The 19608-nt window shown below is 35.7% G+C and overlaps 2 protein-coding genes across 4 annotated transcripts; both read left to right on the top strand.

Moving 5' to 3' along the window:
• Positions 1-308: 308 nt before the first annotated feature.
• pigrl2.3 (polymeric immunoglobulin receptor-like 2.3) lies at positions 309-1907 on the top strand. The gene is given in 5 exon segments (NM_001083878.1): positions 309-373; positions 538-837; positions 940-1248; positions 1490-1526; positions 1731-1907. Coding segments are annotated over 5 exon segments (735 nt in total). The 5' UTR covers positions 309-312; the 3' UTR covers positions 1759-1907.
• A 2237-nt stretch (positions 1908-4144) lies between these two features.
• pigrl2.4 (polymeric immunoglobulin receptor-like 2.4) lies at positions 4145-18277 on the top strand. Of its 3 annotated transcripts, none has more exons than XM_087238733.1 (9): positions 4145-4316; positions 4484-4786; positions 4885-5193; positions 5274-5292; positions 8084-8187; positions 8305-8357; positions 9253-9312; positions 9394-9465; positions 9532-9785. In XM_087238733.1, the coding sequence occupies exons 1-9, from the start codon at positions 4256-4258 to the stop codon at positions 9577-9579; spliced, it is 1029 nt and encodes a 342-aa protein (XP_087094859.1). In that variant the 5' UTR covers positions 4145-4255; the 3' UTR covers positions 9580-9785.
• The last annotated feature ends 1331 nt before the right edge of the window (positions 18278-19608 follow it).

Below are 19608 nucleotides of genomic sequence, written 5' to 3'. Positions count from 1 at the left end.
TACATTAATTTCATATCTGCGTATACCAGTGAATTTTAACTTGTCAAATTAAAGGTTTCAGAAGGGTTGTAATCTAATGTACTTACTAATTAACATTAGCCTAATTAATTTAGACCTTGAAATAGACTTTAAAGAGAGAGAAAGAGAAAAAGAACTACTTGATATGCTGATAACCGTTATTCGTCATTGACAGGAATGACTGATTTAGTCATTGAAATTTACACAATTTAATATGTAGTCACTGGCAAGAAAGGGAAGCAGATCAGCCATTACAAAACAACTAAACCACTCCGAAGCTGACAGAGAAACAGAATGGCAGCGTACGCAGCGGCAAAAATACTCTACCTTTCAGTCGGGTTTTGGCTCATTTTGGGTGAGTATTACATTTGTGCTCATATTCTAGTGTATCCTATACATTCATTTGTGATGACGGATATAATGATCAGTTGTTGTTGCTTTCAGTGTTATAAATCAGGATACAACAAGTGGCTTTGTCTTAATCATAGAAGTATTAACAGTTGTGTGTTGTTTGTTTAGGTGCTGAAAGCTACGATGCATTTTCAAGTAATAGATTAACTGTTAAGCCTGGAGGATCTGTCACCATCCCATGTTATTATGATGAGAAAAACACACAGCTGAAATACTGGTACTCAGTAAATGATGAATGTAATACATACACAAACACAACAGAGGAGAATCTGTCAGTGATTGATCATCCTGATCAGAGTCTCGTCACTGTGACTATGAGGAACCTGCAGGAGAAACACACTGGAGAGTATCATTGTGGTGTGGTGCCTGGAGGTGTTATATATAAAATTTATCTGCAGGTTCAAGATGGTACGAGAGTAGAATTAATATATTCTTATTATAATCTCAGATTCTCTGGCTTCACACATATGCATTTTACAGTTTTCAATGTCTGCTGTCTGTGTGTTTCAGTTCCTGATGTGTCTGTGAAGAGCAGCAGTGTATCTGGACATGAAGGTGGTAATGTCAGTGTTCAGTGTTTCTACAGTTCTGGATACAGGGATAAACAGAAACGCTGGTGCAGATTTAAAGATGAGAAGTGTTTCAGAGAGAAGAAGACGAACACATCCAAGAATTCATCAGTGCAGATCAGTGATGATGGTGAAAGCTCCTTCACTGTGCTGATGACTGGACTGACACTCTCTGATTCTGGATGGTATTACTGCTCTGCTGGAGAACAAATCCTTCCTCTTCAACTCACTGTAACCACATCAGAATCAGGTAAAAAAAATTCAGTGATTCTTTGTGGTAGTTAAGATGCTATGCAGATGCTACTGTATGTAGCACTTAGTGTTAACTCTCTGATTACGAGCCAGAGAATCTTTTTTTTAGTGCCATTTAGCATAATTTTTAGGGTCTACTTTTATAAAATTCTAAATGTTGGCAAAACTCATGCCCTATTCAATATTGTATCTTTTTTTCGTTTGAAAATATATCTATTTTTTATTTTTGTGTTTGACAGTGAGTGTGAACACAGACACCGGCACTCACCCGGACAGGTAAGTATTAAAGAAATTCGGCAACATATAATGTCATATATGTACTTTCTCATTAATTATTTTGAGATACTTGTATATCCTTAATGAAACCTGTTTTAATCCTGTTTTTTAAGCATGACTAAAATATGTTATGTAATGTAAGGGTTTGATTGTGTGTAAATCAATGCATAATGTGAGACAGAAATGTTCTCTTCTATCTTTCAGATGGCGTTTCTGCCTTTCACACAGCTAGAGTTTCTGAACATCGACCAGAACCATCTGATGATTAAAAACTCATAATAAATATTTATATTCTGGTTTACAGTCAGTTGAACAAACTAGAGTACAATAATCATTGTTTAAAGTTTATTTGACCTCTATTTTGGCTAAATGCGAATCTTTTTTTTAAAAAAAAGAAGTGAATTTGTTTTTACTTTAATGCAAGAATTATCGATTATCTTCTGTATGCTTCTAAAATAAAAAGTCAAATTCAGATTATTTCCTCTCATCTGTCTTCATTTACTGGAGTAATAATTTTGTTTCAGCTCAACCGATCAACAAACGTTTGAAAGGGCTTACATTAAGGGTTTATTATCTAGAATCACCGACTATTGCATGAGTGGTTTGAAAGGTTTTGTATTATGTAATACAATTTGATTCTTCTGAAATTATTACATGCAGTTGAAGTCAGAATATAATATTTTAGCCCTCATTTGGATTTTTTTCTTTTTTTCAGTATTTATTAAATGATGTTTAACAGAGCAAGGACATTTTCACAGTATGTCTGACAATATTTGAAAGAATATTGGAGAAAGTCTTATTTGTTTTATTTCAGCTAGAATTAAAGCAGTTTTTAATTTATTAAAACCATTTTAAGGTCAAAATTATTACCCCCTTTAAGCTATAATTTTTCCTATAGTCTACAAAACAAATCATCGTTATACAATAACTTGCCTAATTACCCTAACCTGCCTAGTTAACCTAATTAACCCAGTGAAGCCTTTAAATGTCACTTTAAGCTGTATAGAAGTGTCTTAAAACATTTCTAGTGAAATATTATTTACTGTCATTATGGCAAAGATAAAATAAATCAGTTATTAGACGTGAGTTATTAAAACTATTATGTTTAGAAATGTGTTGAAGAAATCTTCTCTCTGTTAAACAGAAATTGGGGGGAAAAATAAACAGAGGGGCTAATAATTCAGGGGGGCTAATAATTCTGACTTTAACTGTATATACAATGTAAAACCTAAAAAGTTAAGGTAACTCAAATCATTTGAGGAAAGCGATTGCAACAAACCATTGAAGTTGAAAAACAAATCCTAATGAGTACTGTGAGCTTAATCCATTTGAGTAAATAAAGCAATTTGAGCACAGTAAAACCCAAAAAATTAAGAGAACTCAAACTGTGAACTTACTCCATTTAGGTTGAAGTAATGAAATATTTAATTAACTCAATACCTTCAACACTGAGTTCAAAACTCCTTTCAAATGAATAAAATTAACTTTCAGTCATTTCTGAATTAACTACACTCATTTCATTTGATAAAGTTGACTGTTGTGTTTTACAGTGTATATAACATATCCTGGGTGTACATTTTGTAAGATTTACTAGTGTACTGCTTTTAAGTGTACTGGTATTAAAGAAATACAAATTGAAAATTTAAACAATACAATGGTGAAACTAAATAAATATCTGTAAGGTGTATCCAATCACCAGTTAATTTGAATAATGGAAAATTAACAAAGTAAACTTTATGGTAATCAGATATAGCCCCTGTTATTGTCTGAAGTGATTCAATAGGCACAAAACACTAATGATATAAACGGTTCTGACTTGAATGAATTTAAAAATAGCAATATGTGATGCAGAAGCTAGAAACACTTCATATAAAAATCTAATATATGGACTTCAACTGTATATGTGTATATATGGCACGGCTACATTTCCTCATGGCACATTCCAGACATAATTACTGAGGTAAAAAAAAAAATGTTACAGAATTACATGGAAATAAACATTATACTTACTTTTAGAGTACTTTTTGTGTTGTCTATATATATATATATATATTAATAAAACTTTATCTAATGAGTAATTTGTTTTTGTAATGTACTCAAGGAAACAATCATTTTGAACTGTATATAACTTACGGTAAGCAACAGTATAAAAAAATCTTCATGAATTAATCTAGGCTAATGTTAATTATTAAGATTACTGACTTTCTGAAACCTTACAGTGTATATTGCTTGTTAAATTAGCATTCAAGTTAAAAAGTTAAAGATGCACTGTACACGCAGAAATGAAAATAAATATTATTCTGTACTTGAAGCTTTAATTCAATTTAAATTATCAAAACAAATAATAATAATAACTGTGACGCCCACTGAAGAATAAGTGAGATGAAAGTGAAGTCATAACAACAGCACACATATAGTCAAACACACACAACTGAAGTTTCAGATATATTTGGATTATTAAATTTTGTTTAGATTCTAATGGATCAGCTTCATCATTTTGTCAATGAGACCTCACTCATAGCTTTCCATGTTATGCGATTATGTGAGGACGGAAGATAATAGTGTGTTATTTAGTGTTATTTAGACCTTGAAGAGAGAGAAAAAAAGAGCTACTTGACATGACGTGCTGATAACCGTTATTCTAATTTTGTTTAGTCGTTGGCAGGAAAAGGGAAGTAGATCAGCCACTACAACCCAGTTAAACCACTAGATGCTGACAGAGAAACAGAATGGCAGCGTACGCAACAGCAACAATACTCTACATTTCAATCGGGTTTTGGTTTATTTTGAGTGAGTATCACATGTTGTGGTCCATTTCTAGAGTATCCTATACATTCATTTATAACGACAGGTATAATGATCAGTTGTTGTTGCTTTTAGTGTGTTATATGTAATGATAGAACAAGTGATTTTGTCTTAGTCATGGACGCAGTAACAGTTGTGTGTTGTTTGTTTAGGTGCTGACAGCTACAATGAATTTTCAAATCAGGCGTTAACTGTTCAGCCTGGAGGATCTGTCACCATCCCATGTCATTATAATAAGCAATACACACAACTGAAGAAACATTGTTATTTAGAAACTGATAAATACACAAACACAAGAGAGAAGAATCTGTTAGTAATTGATCATCCTGATCAGAGTCTCTTTACTGTGACTATGAGGAACCTGCGGGAGAATCAAACTGGACTTTGTTATTGTGTTGTGGAGACTGGAGGAACGGGGACTGTTATATATCAGTTTTACCTCAAGGTTCAATATGGTAGAGTACAACAATTTAAATCTGATCTTATTCTCACATCTTTTGACTTCACACACAGTTTTTTATAATGTCTAATGTCTGCTGTCTGTGTGTTTCAGTTCCTGATGTGTCTGTGATGAGCAGCAGTGTATCTGGACATGAAGGTGATACTGTCAGTGTTCAGTGTTTCTACAGTTCTGGATATAAGAATGAACAGAAACAGTGGTGCAGATATAAAAATCAGAAGTGTTTCGGAGAGAAGAAGACTGACACATCAAAGAGTTCATCAGTGCAGATCAGTGATGATGGTAAAAGCTCCTTCACTGTGCTGATGACTGGACTGACACTTTCTGATTCTGGATGGTATTTCTGCTCTGTAGGAAACCAAATGATCCCTGTTCAACTCACTGTAACCCATACAGAATCAGGTAACATAATTAGTAAACATTGTGCTACTACCTATGGAATAAAACAACTAAAATTGCTCTGATTTCTACTTTTTCTACAGATAGGAATAATAAAGACAGGTGAGTTTTTATTTGCTTTACAACTACTATCATCAGTCAAAATGGGCTCATTTTCTAGAATTGTTCTATAATTATCTTTAATGTTGCTGAAATGTCTTTGTCTTAAATGCTAACATACGTACATCATCATTTGATCATTGCTTTTGTTTTTTTTTCTTCCTCACTTCTGTTTTTGCTGAAGTGACTTTTCCAAAATAAGACTGAAGTCATCAAAGAACCACAAACATTATGTGCATTGCTTAACGAAATTTACCCCGAAAGAAAATCTCTGTCATCATTTCCTCCATCGTCATTCACTTGTTCAAAACCTGTTTGAGTTTCTTTCTGCTGTTGAACACAAAGCAGACATTTGGAAGAATTCTGAAAACCTATAACCATCGACTTCCATAGCATTTATTTAGGACGTCAATGGTTATAGGTTTGCAGCTGTCTTTCAAATATCTGCTTTTGTGTTTAACAGAAGAAATAAAACCCTACAGGATTGGAACCATATTAAAGTGATACAAATTTTACTTTTAAGCTGGTGTATTTCCAATGCCATAAGCTCTTTTTTGTTTCTAACTTTTAATGGGATTTTAAAAAATGTTCTACTTACACTTTTGTGTAAAATGGCAGTTAATTGTGACCAGCGTTAAGCTTCATAAAAAAAAGATGCAAAGTAGGAAATATTGATCCTATGTGAAAATATGCAGTGGAGTAAAGTAACTAATTACAAATACTAAAAATACTGTAATTGAGTAGTTTTTCTCAGGAATTACTTAGTTTTGAAAATGTGTACTTTTACTTTTACTTCAGTACATATTTAGTGCAGTATCTGTACTTTTACCCTATTATTTTCCTTCAACCTACAGTCACTACTTTATTTATTTGGTCTATGGGGATTGGTCGAGTAGAAAAATCCGTCCTGTGATCCCTGTCCAATCAAAACACACATTAAATGTAAATCCCATCCTACTGAACAACCTCAAGACATAAGAGCTTTGTAAAGCAAACCATTTGGAAGCATTAAAAGTGTCCAAGAAGATGTCGAAAATCTTTACACGCAACGACTGAGAGACTATTTAGACTGAATATCACTGACGAGAAGATAAAGGATGTTTACTGTAACGGCCTTAAACAAGATCTAAATGCCCTACAGAATGTTACGTTTACACACACACATGCATAAATTGCATGTACACGCTTTAATGTTTCACAATACTCGCTACTCTTCAGTGGTGTAAAGTAACTAATTACAAATACTCAAATGACTGTAATTGAGTAGATTTTCTCAGAAATTGTAATTTACAAAGTAGTTTTATAAATGTGTACTTTTACTTTCCCTTGAGTACATTTTTACAGCAGTATTGGAACTTTTACTCCACTACTTTCCTTCAACCTGCAGTCACCAGTGGTGGAAAGAGTATTGAAAAATCATACTTAAGTAAAAGTACCATTACTTACCTAAAAATTTAGTGTAAGTAAGGTAAAAGTATCTGTTGTAAATTGTACTTAAAGTATGAGTAAAAAGTAGCCCTTTTAAAAGTTATTACGCTGTTAAAAGCTGATGTGTTTACATGTAATTTGTGTATGTGTGTAAACATAACATTCTGTAGTGCATCTAGTTATTGCTCAGCAGCTACACGCCATATGAGGTTAAAATAAGGTTAGATTTAGGCCGTGATGTCAGGTGACCAAAATCCAACATCTAGCCAGTGTCTAAGGACAACGTTATTTTGATGTCCAATAACGATGTAAATATTTGGTCGTTTTTAGGTTGTTAGAAAGGGACCAAAATCCAACGTCGAGCCAGCAACTTAAACCAACGTCATATTGACGTCAAATACTGACATTTATTCATCAGGTATGGCAAACAAAATCCAACATCTGAAAGACGTCAACCAGGCAAACAAAATCCAACATCTGATAGATGTCAACCAGGCAAACAAAATCCAACATCTGATAGATGTCAGCCAGGCAAACAAAATCCAACATCTGATAGACGTCAACCAGGCAAACAAAATCCAACATCTGATAGACGTCAACCAGATTTTCATTTCCAAACAAAATTTCCCCATGACTTATGGTACAACGTCAATCTGACGTCATGTTGACATCTTGTGCCTGCTGGGTGTTCAAGAACATTCCGGTCCTCCTACAGTAAACATCCATCATCTTTTCATCATTGACATGCGTCTAAACAGTCTCTGGGTTATTGCGTGTAAAGATTTTACCAATTTTACTGATCTACCCGCCCATCCGCCCGCTTCCCTAAACCTGAGCAACAGTTCACAAAAGCCGTCCAAAAAAATAAAAGCCCTGATTTTTTTATTCCACCGCGTTTTCGGATTTCGCCATGTTCTCACCCTGTCACGAAACTCGTTCACTTACTTTTTGGGATTCTGTTTTTGTCTTACCTGAACTTGCTGGAACTGCTCTTCCCTGGACTCGAAACCGGTCGCCTCCTCTCTGCATCTCGAGCCTGCCGACGTACACGCTGAGCTGAGTGGACAAACGGGTTGCAGCGGGGAAGCCCTCCACAAGGAGCTAAGGCAAGCGCGAAAGAGAACAGTGTCACACCGCCCCGCAGCGTTCGCTTGAAAAAAATTTACGCGGCCGTACGTACCTCCCGGGATGTATTCTGCTGTCTCCAGAAACGTCCGCGGGACTACGTTTTCAGAATGAGCTTGGGTTGGATATGGACTGATTTTTAGAAAGTGACTGGTGCACGTGACTAGAATAGTGTCAGAGATTGGTGTTTTCTCTTTAGGGGGGTTTTTTAAAACTTTTTCTCCTTTCGATTTCCGTCCAGAGATGAGAAACTTTCGCCCGTGTGGTTTTTTGCTTTAGCTCCAGTTCTTCTGATTTCATTGATTCTGGTTGGTGTTTTCATCTTTAAATGGAGACGGAGACCTAGTCAGTACTTCATTTTATTTCATATCTTTCCATATTTGAATATTTTATAACAGCACTGAATCTGCATGTATGAATGATGCTAATGTCATATCATGTTGTTTCATCTCTTTAAAACAGAGCAAGATGAACATCAATTAAAAGAAAGGAACAGCAGCAGAACCACTGATGACGTAAGTCTTTTTATTACAGTGTTTAAATTCATTTATAAATTTTTCTTCAGCTTAGTCCTTTATTTATCAGGGATCGCCTCAGCGGAATGAACCGCCGACTATTTCAGCATATGTTTTACACAGCAGATGCACAAGTCGCAACCCAGTACTGGGAAACACCCCTGCACATTCATACACTAAGGCCAATTTTGTTTATTCAATTCACTTCTAACGCATGTCTTTGGAATTTGGGGGAAACCGGAGCACCTGGAGGAAACCCACGCTGACGAGGAGAACATGCAAACTCCACACAGAAACGCCAACTGACCAAGCTGGGACTTAAACATGAGACATTCTTGTTGTGAGGCGACAGTGCTACAGTATTTGATTTGATTTTGTCCTTCATTTTAACATTCTAAAATTACTGCCTGAGTATTCTAGTTTCGGAAGCTGGGATTGTTGATAATATTTAGGAAATGAGTAAACTAATTGGATCGAGGGCTCTAAGAGCTTGTAGCAATAAATTGTTGAGTAGTCTAGCCAAGCAAGCTTTAATACTCCAAAATTTTGCTTCAATTAAAAATAGTTTGTCATGAATTGAGATATGAATTAGAAACTTTTCAGAGATACGTTTAAGAGAACCTATTTTAATTCCCATTAGAAAAATAAAGTAAAAATGATACAGGACTCTTGGTTTCCCTCTTCTGGTCAACACAAACAACAAATGTTAGAATCCACTTTCTAATGTGTCAATAATCTTAGCACCAGTTGAAAATACAACTGAAAATACAACTACAAATCCCATAAAAAAGCAGTACGAAAAGTATGAGAAAACACAAAGTACTGCTTTTTTATGCGATCTGTAGATTATTGAGTCATATGTTGACATTTCTCTTTTGTTTTGTGTAAAATGCAGATCTCCTCTAAACATGATGATCTTGCTGTATACTGCTCTATAAATGATGAAACCCCATATGTAAGTAAACCAGACATACCAGTAATGCAATATCATACATTAAAGTTAACAGTCAATGAACATCTCATATTTACCATTTAGTCCATTTCTCCACTGGATCCCAACAAGAACATGAACTACAGTACTATTGATTATATTCCTGGGAGTGAAGCCGTAAGTTTTTATAAAAGATCTGACATTTTAGTTCTGACAGTGTATTTACTGTACTTGCACTTCCAGAAGAGTTCAGCAGGAAGAGATGTTTACAGCACTGTGGGTCCACACTGAGAAAAACACAGATTCTACTGTCTGATAGCAAAGAACTAACACGACTGCTTCTTTTAGCTTAGTTTTATTTAATGTTTAAGGGTGTGTTCACACTTGGCTGGTTTGATGTATGTAGTGTACCTGTCCTATGCAACTCTTGCATTTCTTTGTATGGAGAGAGACTCTGATTGGAGATCTTCTCATAACTCTGAATAAAGCATGTTCAAAAGTCTTTTCTGAATCTGTCTTATTAGTTAGTGGACAACTAAAAGATCTCATTTCCCAAATTAGAGTTTCTAAAGGCATAAGATGTCGACCGACTGTCTGGAGATCACTGAATATTAATTCAGTAAGTTTGGAGTTAATGTAGTGTAAAATACCTGTCTATCTTTTCAATTTCTGTGGCGAGAGTTTGCTGATAAAATTGAATTAGATCAGTAGTTTCATATTACCCACACAACCCTAACCCAAGCCTCCGGGCAACCCTAACCCCCAAGGCTCCGCAGGGTTGGTGGGCCTGGCAAGCAGGAGTAGGAGGAGGAGGAGGAGGAGGGTTGATTTCGCTCTCCCTAAGCCCTCCGGCCACAGACAACTAACCCTAACCCCCAACGTCCCCAACCAACAACCCCAACCCTCAACGGCCACAACCTTTACCCCAAACCCCAAGACGGTTGGTGGCAGTGGTGGTGGTGGTGGTGCAAACATGATTTCTGTTAACACGAAAATTAATGTTATTTTGTACCTGAAGCTTTAATTCATAAATTCTAAATGATTAAAAAATCGAACTGTAATCACCTACTCAAGTACAAGTGAAATATGAATGTTATTTTCCTTTATTAATACTCAATGTGTTTCCTCTTATGTCTAAACTTGATCAGCGCTAGATGAGAGGCGCTTTTTGTTTCCACTGAAGCTGAGATGTGAGTGAAACCACAACAGCACACATATAGCCAAACATACTCAAGTGAACTTTCAGATACTTTTAGGTCAGAATATTAAATGTTGTCTTTATTCTCATGGATCAGCTTCATCATTTTGTCAATGAGACTTCATTTTTAGCTTTTCATGTTGTTAATCATGTGAGGACAGAAGAACACAGTGTGTGAGTTGTTTAGACCTTGAAGTAGACCTTAAAAGGAGCGAGTGAGAACTACTTGACACAATGTGCTGATAACCTTTATTTCAATTTTGTTTAGTCATTGGCAGGAAAGGGAAGTAGATCAGCCACTACAACCCAATTAAACCACTCAGACACAGACAGAGAAACAGAATGACAGCGAACACAATGGAAAATATCCTCTACATTTTAGTCTGGTTTTGTTTCATTTTGAGTGAGTATAAATAAATGTATAGGCTATGTTAGAAATAGAGCACATAATGTAATAATAGACAGATATAAGGATCAGTTGTTGTTGCTTTCAGTGTGTTATATGTAAGGATAGAACAAGTGATTTTGTCTTAATCCTGGATGTATTAACAGTTGTGTGTTTGTTTAGGTGCTGAAAGCCTCAGCTGTTGGTCACGCTGTACAATAACTGTTCAGCATGGAGGATCTGTCACCATCCCATGTTATTATGATAAGAAAAACCCACCGCAGAAGAAATACTGGTATACAGAAATTGAAGAATATCATAAATCCACAAACACAACAGAGAAGAATCTGTCAGTAATAGATCATCCTGATCAGAGTCTCTTCACTGTGACTATGAGGAACCTGCAGGACAAACAATCTGGACGCCATTTTTGTGCCTTGGAAACTGGAGGACAAGAGACTGTTATATATGAGTTTTACCTCAAGGTTCAGTTTGGTAGAGTTGAAAATTTAAAATCTCTAAACTTTTTCACTTTTTTTTTTCTTCACACACATCCATTTTATTTTGTTGGATGTCTGCTGTCTGTGTTTCAGCTCCTGATGTGTCTGTATTCAGCAGTGTATCTGGACATGAAGGTGGTAATGTCAGTGTCCAGTGTTTCTACAGTTCTGGATACAGGACATTACAGAAACAGTGGTGCAGATATAAAGATCAGAAGTGTTTCACAGAGAAGAAGACTGACACATCCCAGAATCCATCAGTGCAGATCAGTGATAATGGTGAAAGATGCTTCACTGTGCTGATGACTGGACTGAGACTCTCTGATTCTGGATGGTATTTCTGCTCTGCTGGAGATCGCATCATTCCTGTTCAACTCACTGTAACCACTTTAGAATCAGGTAAAATAATTAATAAACATTACGCTAATACCTGCAAAATAAAACAACTAAAATTGCTCTGCTTTCTACTTTTTACAGTAAACATTAACACAGATTCAAATAATGAAGATGGGTGAGTGTTCATTTGTTTTACAATTATTATATCAGTCAAAATGGGCTTGTTTCAGTTTTCCTGGAATTATCCTATAATTATCTGTTATGTTTTGATGCTCTTTTTCTAAAATGTCTTTGTCATATAGTACATAATCATTTGATCATTGCTTTTGGTGTTTTTTTTTTTCTTCCTCCTTTCTGTTTTTGTTGAAGTGACTTTTCCGAAATAAGACTAAAGTCATTGAAAAACCACAAACGTTCTCTATGTGTATTGCTAACAGAATTTACCCGTAATGGAAAATTCTGTCCTTGTTTCCTCGCCGTTCACTTGTTCAAAACCTGAGTTCATTTCTTCTGTTGGACACAAAAGCAGATATTTGGATACTTCCATAGAGCATTTATTTTGGACTTAAATGCTTAAAGGGTTTTAGCATTCTTCCAAATATCTGCTTTTGTGTCCAACAGAAAAAAAGAAACCCCTACAGGTTTGAGAGCCATATTAGAGTGTGTAAATAGAGGATTTTTAACCTAGTCTATTTCTAATGCCATAAGATCTTTGTCACGATAACCAGCGATCCTTTCTGGCAGATCGCTGGTGAACTACAGATACTGCTTAAGAACTACAAATCCCTTCAGGCCCTGTCACACACACCAGATGCTTATGACACACACACCAGATGCTTATGACACACACACACACAGCTGGTACTTGTATCACTGATCATTTGGATTATATATTCACCACACTCACACACACATTAGTTTATGATAGAGTCTTTCTGTCACATGCTGGGATAGAAGTGAGGAACATCAGAGACGAGGATCTAAGTGAAGGTAAAATAAGATTATATTTAAAAGTGGCTGGTACAAAAAGGGCAATCCAAAAACACGGTCAAAAAACAAACATAAGTAGTAATGAGACGTTGTGCGCCGAGGCTTCGAAGCATGTATCAAAAAAACGATGCATCTCGCAGTGAAGCAGTGCACCAGAGCATGATTCGTTTTGCCATAATCACTTGATCAGTGACGTCCGAAGCTACGTGACTGCTTCGAATTTTGATTCAAAGGTTTAAGCACTCTCATGGGTAAGTAATGTGTATAGTGAGAGATTAGGCATCGATTACATACATGTTTTACAGTTTCAAAACACTGCACCGGTCCCTCACACCAGTAATTAAACTAAAATACAATAGTAATTTATAGTAAAAAGGTTTTGAACCATCCTAAAGTTCTTAGCGTTTTTTTTTTTACAACTATCTTTTAAAAAAAAAAACACTTCATATCGTAGTATAGTGTTTAACAGAGACTAGCTGGCGAGTGCAATTCTTAAGCATCACTCGCATGGCCTCCTCCTTAGAGCATTCGCCTTACATGCAGGAATCGCTGGTTCGATCCCTGCTTGGAACAGGTCTAGTTGGGACATGATAAATGTAAACACTTTTGAATACCTTGGATTTTACTACAGTCATCGGTGGTGTAATGTAACATACCTTATGTGTAAAAACTACAGTTATTGAGTAATTTGTTAATATTAGTTGTATTACTACATGAATGAGTTGGTCAGTTGTGAACATTTGACATTTTTGCAACGCAGTGTTTTCCTACACTTTAACCAGCAGAGGTCCTCATCGAGCTCTGATTTAGAAAGCTTCATGTAACGAACCTTTTTCCAATACAATTGAGTCAAGCACTTCACTGGTTTAGAAAGCTTAATTTTACCATCACTAGACAAGGTCGTACTAGGTGGTAAAACAGGAAAAACGATAACAAGGCAATGATAAAAATGACAAAACAAGATACTAGAACAAGCAATGTATGTACATCAAAGACTCTGTCATAAGCTGGTGTGTGTGTGGTGTGTATATATATTCCAAATGATCAGTGATACAAGTCTCAGCTGTGTGTATGTGTCATCAGCCGTGATCAGCATCTGGTGTGTGACAGGGCCTGAAGGAATTTGTAGTTCTTAGCAGCATCTGTAGTTCACCAGAGATCTGTCAGGAAAGATTGTGACACCCTTATTTTGTTTATAACTTTTAATGGGGTGTAAAACATGTTCTGCTTACACTTGTCTGTATAATGGCAGTTGATAGTGACCAGCTTTAAGCTTTTGAAAAAAAGATGCAAAAGTATTGGTAAGATAGGATTTGGTAAAACAAACTAATCTTGACAGCTGGTTTCTGTAAATGTTGCTTATAAGTTTCTAATACTGTCTATTTAATCCAATTTCACTCAGACTTGTCTGTGTAAATAAAAATACAACATGAAATACAATACGGGTTGTATTTCGTTGCATACAACTACTGTAATGCATTAACAAAAGTATGGTCAAAATTTTACTCGTAGGTTGTTGTATTTAAGTTTGAAGAAACTTCCGGTTTCTCCCAGTCCAAAGACATGTGGTATAAGTGAATTGGATTAACTAAATTGGCCGTAGTGTATGTGTGTGTGTGTGAACGTGAGAAAGTATGAGTGTTTCCCAGTTCTGGGTTATGGCTGGAAGGGCATCTGCTGTCTAAAACATATGATGGATAAGTTGGCAGTTCATTCCTCTGTGGCGACCCCCGATAAATAAAGGACAAAGCCAAAGAAAAATGAATGAATGGACGAAAACAAGTCGTGCAAAGTGATTTGCTGGTCCATTCACATGTAAACATTGTTTTCCTTATTGAGTCCCTGCAAGATGGAGTTTAAGTAAAGCGTCTGGTACATATGGAGGGAAGAGTGCAATGTTTTTCAAGAAATATTGAGTGATTGTTTAAAAGTGTGCACGTGACTAGAAAAGTCAGAAATTATTATTATTATTTTTTTTCAACAGCTTTGGTTTATTACTTTCCACTTTTTTTCTTTTCATTTTCCCTCCAGAGATGAAGAACTTTCGCCCGTGTGGTTTTTAGCTTCAGCCCTAGTTCTTCTGATTTCATTTATTGTGGTTGGTGTTTTTATCTGGATATGGAGACGTAGACCAAGTCAGTATTTCATTTTATTTCATATTCAATTTTTTTGTAATTTTTTTTCAACACCTCTGAATCTTACAGAAATGATGCTAATGATATTGTTTCCCCTTTTTAAAACAGTGCAAGATGAACATCAATTAAAAGAGAGGAACACTAGTAGGACCACTGATGAAGTAAGTCTTTTATTTCAGTATTTACAGTATTTGCTGTCCCATTTTTTTTTCTTCTAACAATCTCTAAATTATTGTAAATCTCTGAAATAAATATACAGGGATGTCATGCAAATGTGTGTGTATGCTGAACATTAACACATGCATGAAAATCTTTACACATTTCTTACATGAAAAGTCATATAATATAATATAATATAATATAACATAATATAATATAATATAATATAATATAATATAATATAATGAACAGAATCTCTCTCTAATCCCTGATTATTAAATGAATTAAACTGTTTTATCAGTATTTCATTGTTGTGGTTATTTGTCATACATGAAGCTCATTTAATAGATAATGAGAAAATGCACATGTATGGATTGTTTAGCATGCATTGACTCACATGATGAAATAATGTTAATAAAGTTTCAAGCAAGAAAGCCTCTGCATGCATTTAGACATTCTCAAATTGTTCTTTTGTGGCAAGGCTTGTTCATTTTGAGTTTAAGTCAAGTTTTTTTGTATGAAAAAACAGTGGAACAAAATATTTTGTCTTGCAGGACTACGGTGCTGCATAAATAAACAATAATAAATATGAAATAAATGGTAATCAAAGTATACCTATTATACATGTAATACAAATGCTTAACTATACACATAACCACAGACTATACAAGTGATTTTACATAAGACAGAACAATATTGTGCAAGATATTATACAAAAAAAAAAGAAGGTATTTAAGGTTAAAGCTGCTCTATGTGAGTTTTTGACTCTTCTAAAGCATAAAAATACCATAATATGTTTGCAGATATTTACAAAACAGAACAAGTGAACATTATTGTTTATCTAAAAAAACAATGCTGAAGTCAGACATTCTGCTTTTGAAAATGTGAGTTACATGCCAGAATGTCTGTCTTTGTTTTGGTCTTTTAATCCACCCACTGCCAGTTAGCCAATTATATTTCAGCACCCCAAGTTGCCTTGAAAACAGCATATATAGTTCAAGCACTGGGTGTCAAACTTGCATACTGCACCTTTAAAGAAAACAAGTAGTGCAACATGATTTGTGGTCCATTCACAAGTCAACATTGTTTTCATTAAATCCTTGTAAGGATAGAGTTTAAGTAAAATGTCTGGTGTAAATATAGAGCAGAGTGTTTTTACAGATGGTTTGTCAAGCCCACTCGCCTGTATGAGGCACACACAGAAATGCACAATGTGTTTTTCTAGAGATATAGAGTGATTGTTAGAAGGTGTCAAGTATCTGGAAGAGTGTTTTCTACAGGTGGTTTGTCAAGCCCACTCACCTGTTCATGCTGCACAGGTCATAGCAGAATCTTTTGAGGTGCCAGGGGCTCCTGGATTTGTCAGCTGGGATTATGGATAGTATTTTAGAGGGGGGTAAAATGATTGGATTAAGGGCTATTTATACTTGTAGAAAAAAAAAACTGTTGAATATTCTAGCCAAGCGAGCTTTAATACTCCAAAATGAAGCTTAAATGAAAAATAATTTAAGATGAATTGAGACATGAATGAGAAACTAACTTTTCAGAGTTTTGTTTAAGAGAGAGGTGACATGGTGGCTCAGTGGTTAGCACTGTTTCCTTACAGCAAGAGGGTCTCTGGTTCAAGTCCCAGCTGAGTCAGTTGGCATTTCTGTATGGAGTTTGCATGTTCTCCTTGTGTTGGTGTGGGTTTCTTCCGGGTGCTCTGGTTTACCCCAAAGTCCAAACACATGCGCTATAGGTGAACTGAATAAACTAAATTGGCCGTAGTGTATGTGTTTACATGTGAGAGTGTATGGGTGTTTCCCAGTATACTGTTGCAGTTGGAAGAGCATCTGCTGTGTAAAACGTGCTCAATAAGTTGGCGGTTTATTCCACTGTGTTGAGCCCAGATAAATAAAGGGACTAAGCCAAAGGAAAATGAATTGAAGTTTGAGAGAGCTCATTTTAATTCCCATTAGACAAATTTAAACAAAAATGATGCAGGACTCTCTTGGTTTCAATATTGAACACAATGTTAGGATGTACTTTCAGATGTGTCAGTAATCTCAGCACCAGTCAAAAGTTGTTTTCATGTTCTGCTTAATTCCATGCGATTTGTGGTTCAATATGGGCCTACTCACACTAAGCTATCCATACCGTGCCCAGGCCCGTTTCCCGGATCGTTTGAGAAGTGTGAGTGCTCTGAATCGGGCTCAGGCACGGTTCACTTGGGCTTTGGGGCGGTACGCTTGTGTGTGAGTGCAAAACGCGCCAAAGCCCAAAACTAAAAGCGCAACGTCCTTTTTAAGAGACTGTTTGATATGGGTTTATTAATCATTCTTACTGTTCAGTGAACGCAAACTATCATACTTTATTAAAGACGCAAACCCCTCACTGCACGACAGCTGTACCTTCAGCAAACATTCCTGCAGAACAAGGGCTTTATGATTGTTTATGAGCGTCAAAAGTGGCTGTTCGGCGAAATATCTGACTGCGTGTCACCGCATCCCAAGCGATATAACAGAAGAAATCCCCACTGTGCTGAGTAAGAGCACTTCTGACCACCAGCGCATCATCTATGACGTAAGTGTACCCAGGCCTGATTGTAATGTGAGTGCGGGACGTCGGGGGAGACGGGAGGGGGGACAAGGATGTTTTGGCCCTGTTCGAGGCAACTGTACAATGTGTGATGTGTATGGCCTAAGTGAGTCAGATGTTGACATTTCTCCTTTGTTTTGTGTAAAATGCAGATCTCCTCTAAACATGATGATCTTGCTGTATACTGCTCTATAAATGATGAAACCCCATATGTAAGTAAAGCAGACACACCACTAATGCAATATCATACATTAGAGTTAACAGTCAATGAATATCTCATATTCACCATTTAGTCCATTTCTCCACTGGATCCCAACAAGAACATGATCTACAGTACTATTGATTATATTCCTGGGAGTGAAGCTGTAAGTTTTTACAAAAGATTTGACATTTTAGTTCATGTAGATGTATTGCTGACAGTGTATTTACTGTACTATGATATTACACTTCCAGAAGAGTCCAGCAGGAGGAGGTGTTTACTGCTCTGTGGGTCCACACTGAGAAAACACAGATTTTACTGTCTAACAGCAAATGAATAACACGACTGCTTCTTTTAGCTTTATTTTATTTAATGTTTAAGGGTGTGTTCACACTTGGCTGGTTTGATGTATGTAGTGTACCTGTCCTATGCAACTCTTGCATTTCTTTGTTTGGAGAGAGACTCTGATTGGAGATCTTCTCATGACTCTGAATAAAATATGTTCAAAAGTCTTTTCTGAATCTGTCTTATTAGTTCTTGGAAAACTAAAAGATCTTATTTCCCCTAAGTGTGAGTTTCTAAAGGCAAAGGATGTCCTCCGATTGGAGATCACTGCTGATTAATTTAGTGAGGTATTTCATAGTGTGTAATAGCTCTGTCTAGTTTTCTTGACAAGACTAAGCTGAAAAAATGTACTCCAATCAATAGTTTAATATTTTATTATTAGTCAAAAACATGATAGTTTCTGTTTATTATTAAACTTTATCTTTATTTACGGTTGTTTGATCTATAGTGAGCAGGGTTTGGTGCATAAGGGTGCATGGAAAATCATAGCATACACATACATGTTAGGTAAAAACTTAAAGTTGTAAATGATTAATAACAAAATAGTTTTTTAAATATTTTACTGATTACTATGTCTAAAAGTATTTAATTACTCGATAAGGATTAGTCAATACTTAAAATCCCTATATATCTTAAAGATACAGTACACTGCCAATGGCTAAACTAGGTATTGCATGTCAAAATTCAAAACACTTTTTCACCAGGCGGCTTCTCAGACGACTCCATGCAAATACAGGTTGCTAGATTGATGACACTAACAGTGTACCTGACTATGATGCCTATATGATGTCCTAACTAAATATACAAATTTCCTTATTAAAGGCAGGTATTTGTTCTAACCCTCACCTAAAATTTCTACTTTAGATATGGTTTCTTGCAGCAGAATAACAGAATACAGTTGAACACCTCAGGTACTGATTATGTGCTTTTTTTTTCATGGTTAAATGCTAATGCTGCTGGTGTGCAGGGGCGCACCCAAGTGCCACGGCCACCCCTGTGTAAACTCTGGCCACCCTAATCTGATTTTGCTGTTGATATTATTAATTTAAATGTACTTGCATAAATTCACATTATTTCAATAAATAAATATATAGCAGCTATTAAATTGTTGTGGATTGATTGGTGGTACTGGCCCCTGGCCTATAAATAATATGAAAAGTATTTTTAAACTAAATATTGACATTTTTGATTTAATTGAATTTATAGGTTTTTTAGGAATATATAGCGATATTTCAAGAATAATTAATTAAATAAATTAAATCCACATTATTTCATTTACCAGAAACAAAAATATAACATTACACTGATTTCTTAAATTGGTTTTAGTGTGCCACCCCAAGATTTGATGCGACCTCTCTTGGCCAGCCCTAAGAAAATTTTCTGGAGGCACCAAGGCTGATGTGAACTTAAATAAATCTGCTGCTGCTTTCCGTATTGCGGTAAATTTCATTAAAAACTTTTTTTTTTTTTTAAGTAAGTTTATTTAAGTATTT

The sequence above is a fragment of the Danio rerio genome, chromosome 2 (genome assembly GCF_052040795.2).
Source record: "Danio rerio strain M-AB ecotype USA chromosome 2, GRCz13ab, whole genome shotgun sequence".
Lineage (NCBI taxonomy): Eukaryota > Metazoa > Chordata > Actinopteri > Cypriniformes > Danionidae > Danio > Danio rerio.
This window is presented reverse-complemented; position numbering and strand designations above follow the sequence as displayed.

Excerpts from the sequence above, each read along its gene's own strand:
- pigrl2.4 (XM_087238733.1), top strand. The coding sequence starts at position 4,256 with ATGGCAGCGTACGCAACAGCAACAATACTCTACATTTCAATCGGGTTT. Across the intron at positions 4,317-4,483 it reads CGGGTTTTGGTTTATTTTGA|GTGCTGACAGCTACAATGAA; the intron begins GTGAGTATCACA and ends TTGTTTGTTTAG. Across the intron at positions 4,787-4,884 it reads TTACCTCAAGGTTCAATATG|TTCCTGATGTGTCTGTGATG; the intron begins GTAGAGTACAAC and ends TGTGTGTTTCAG.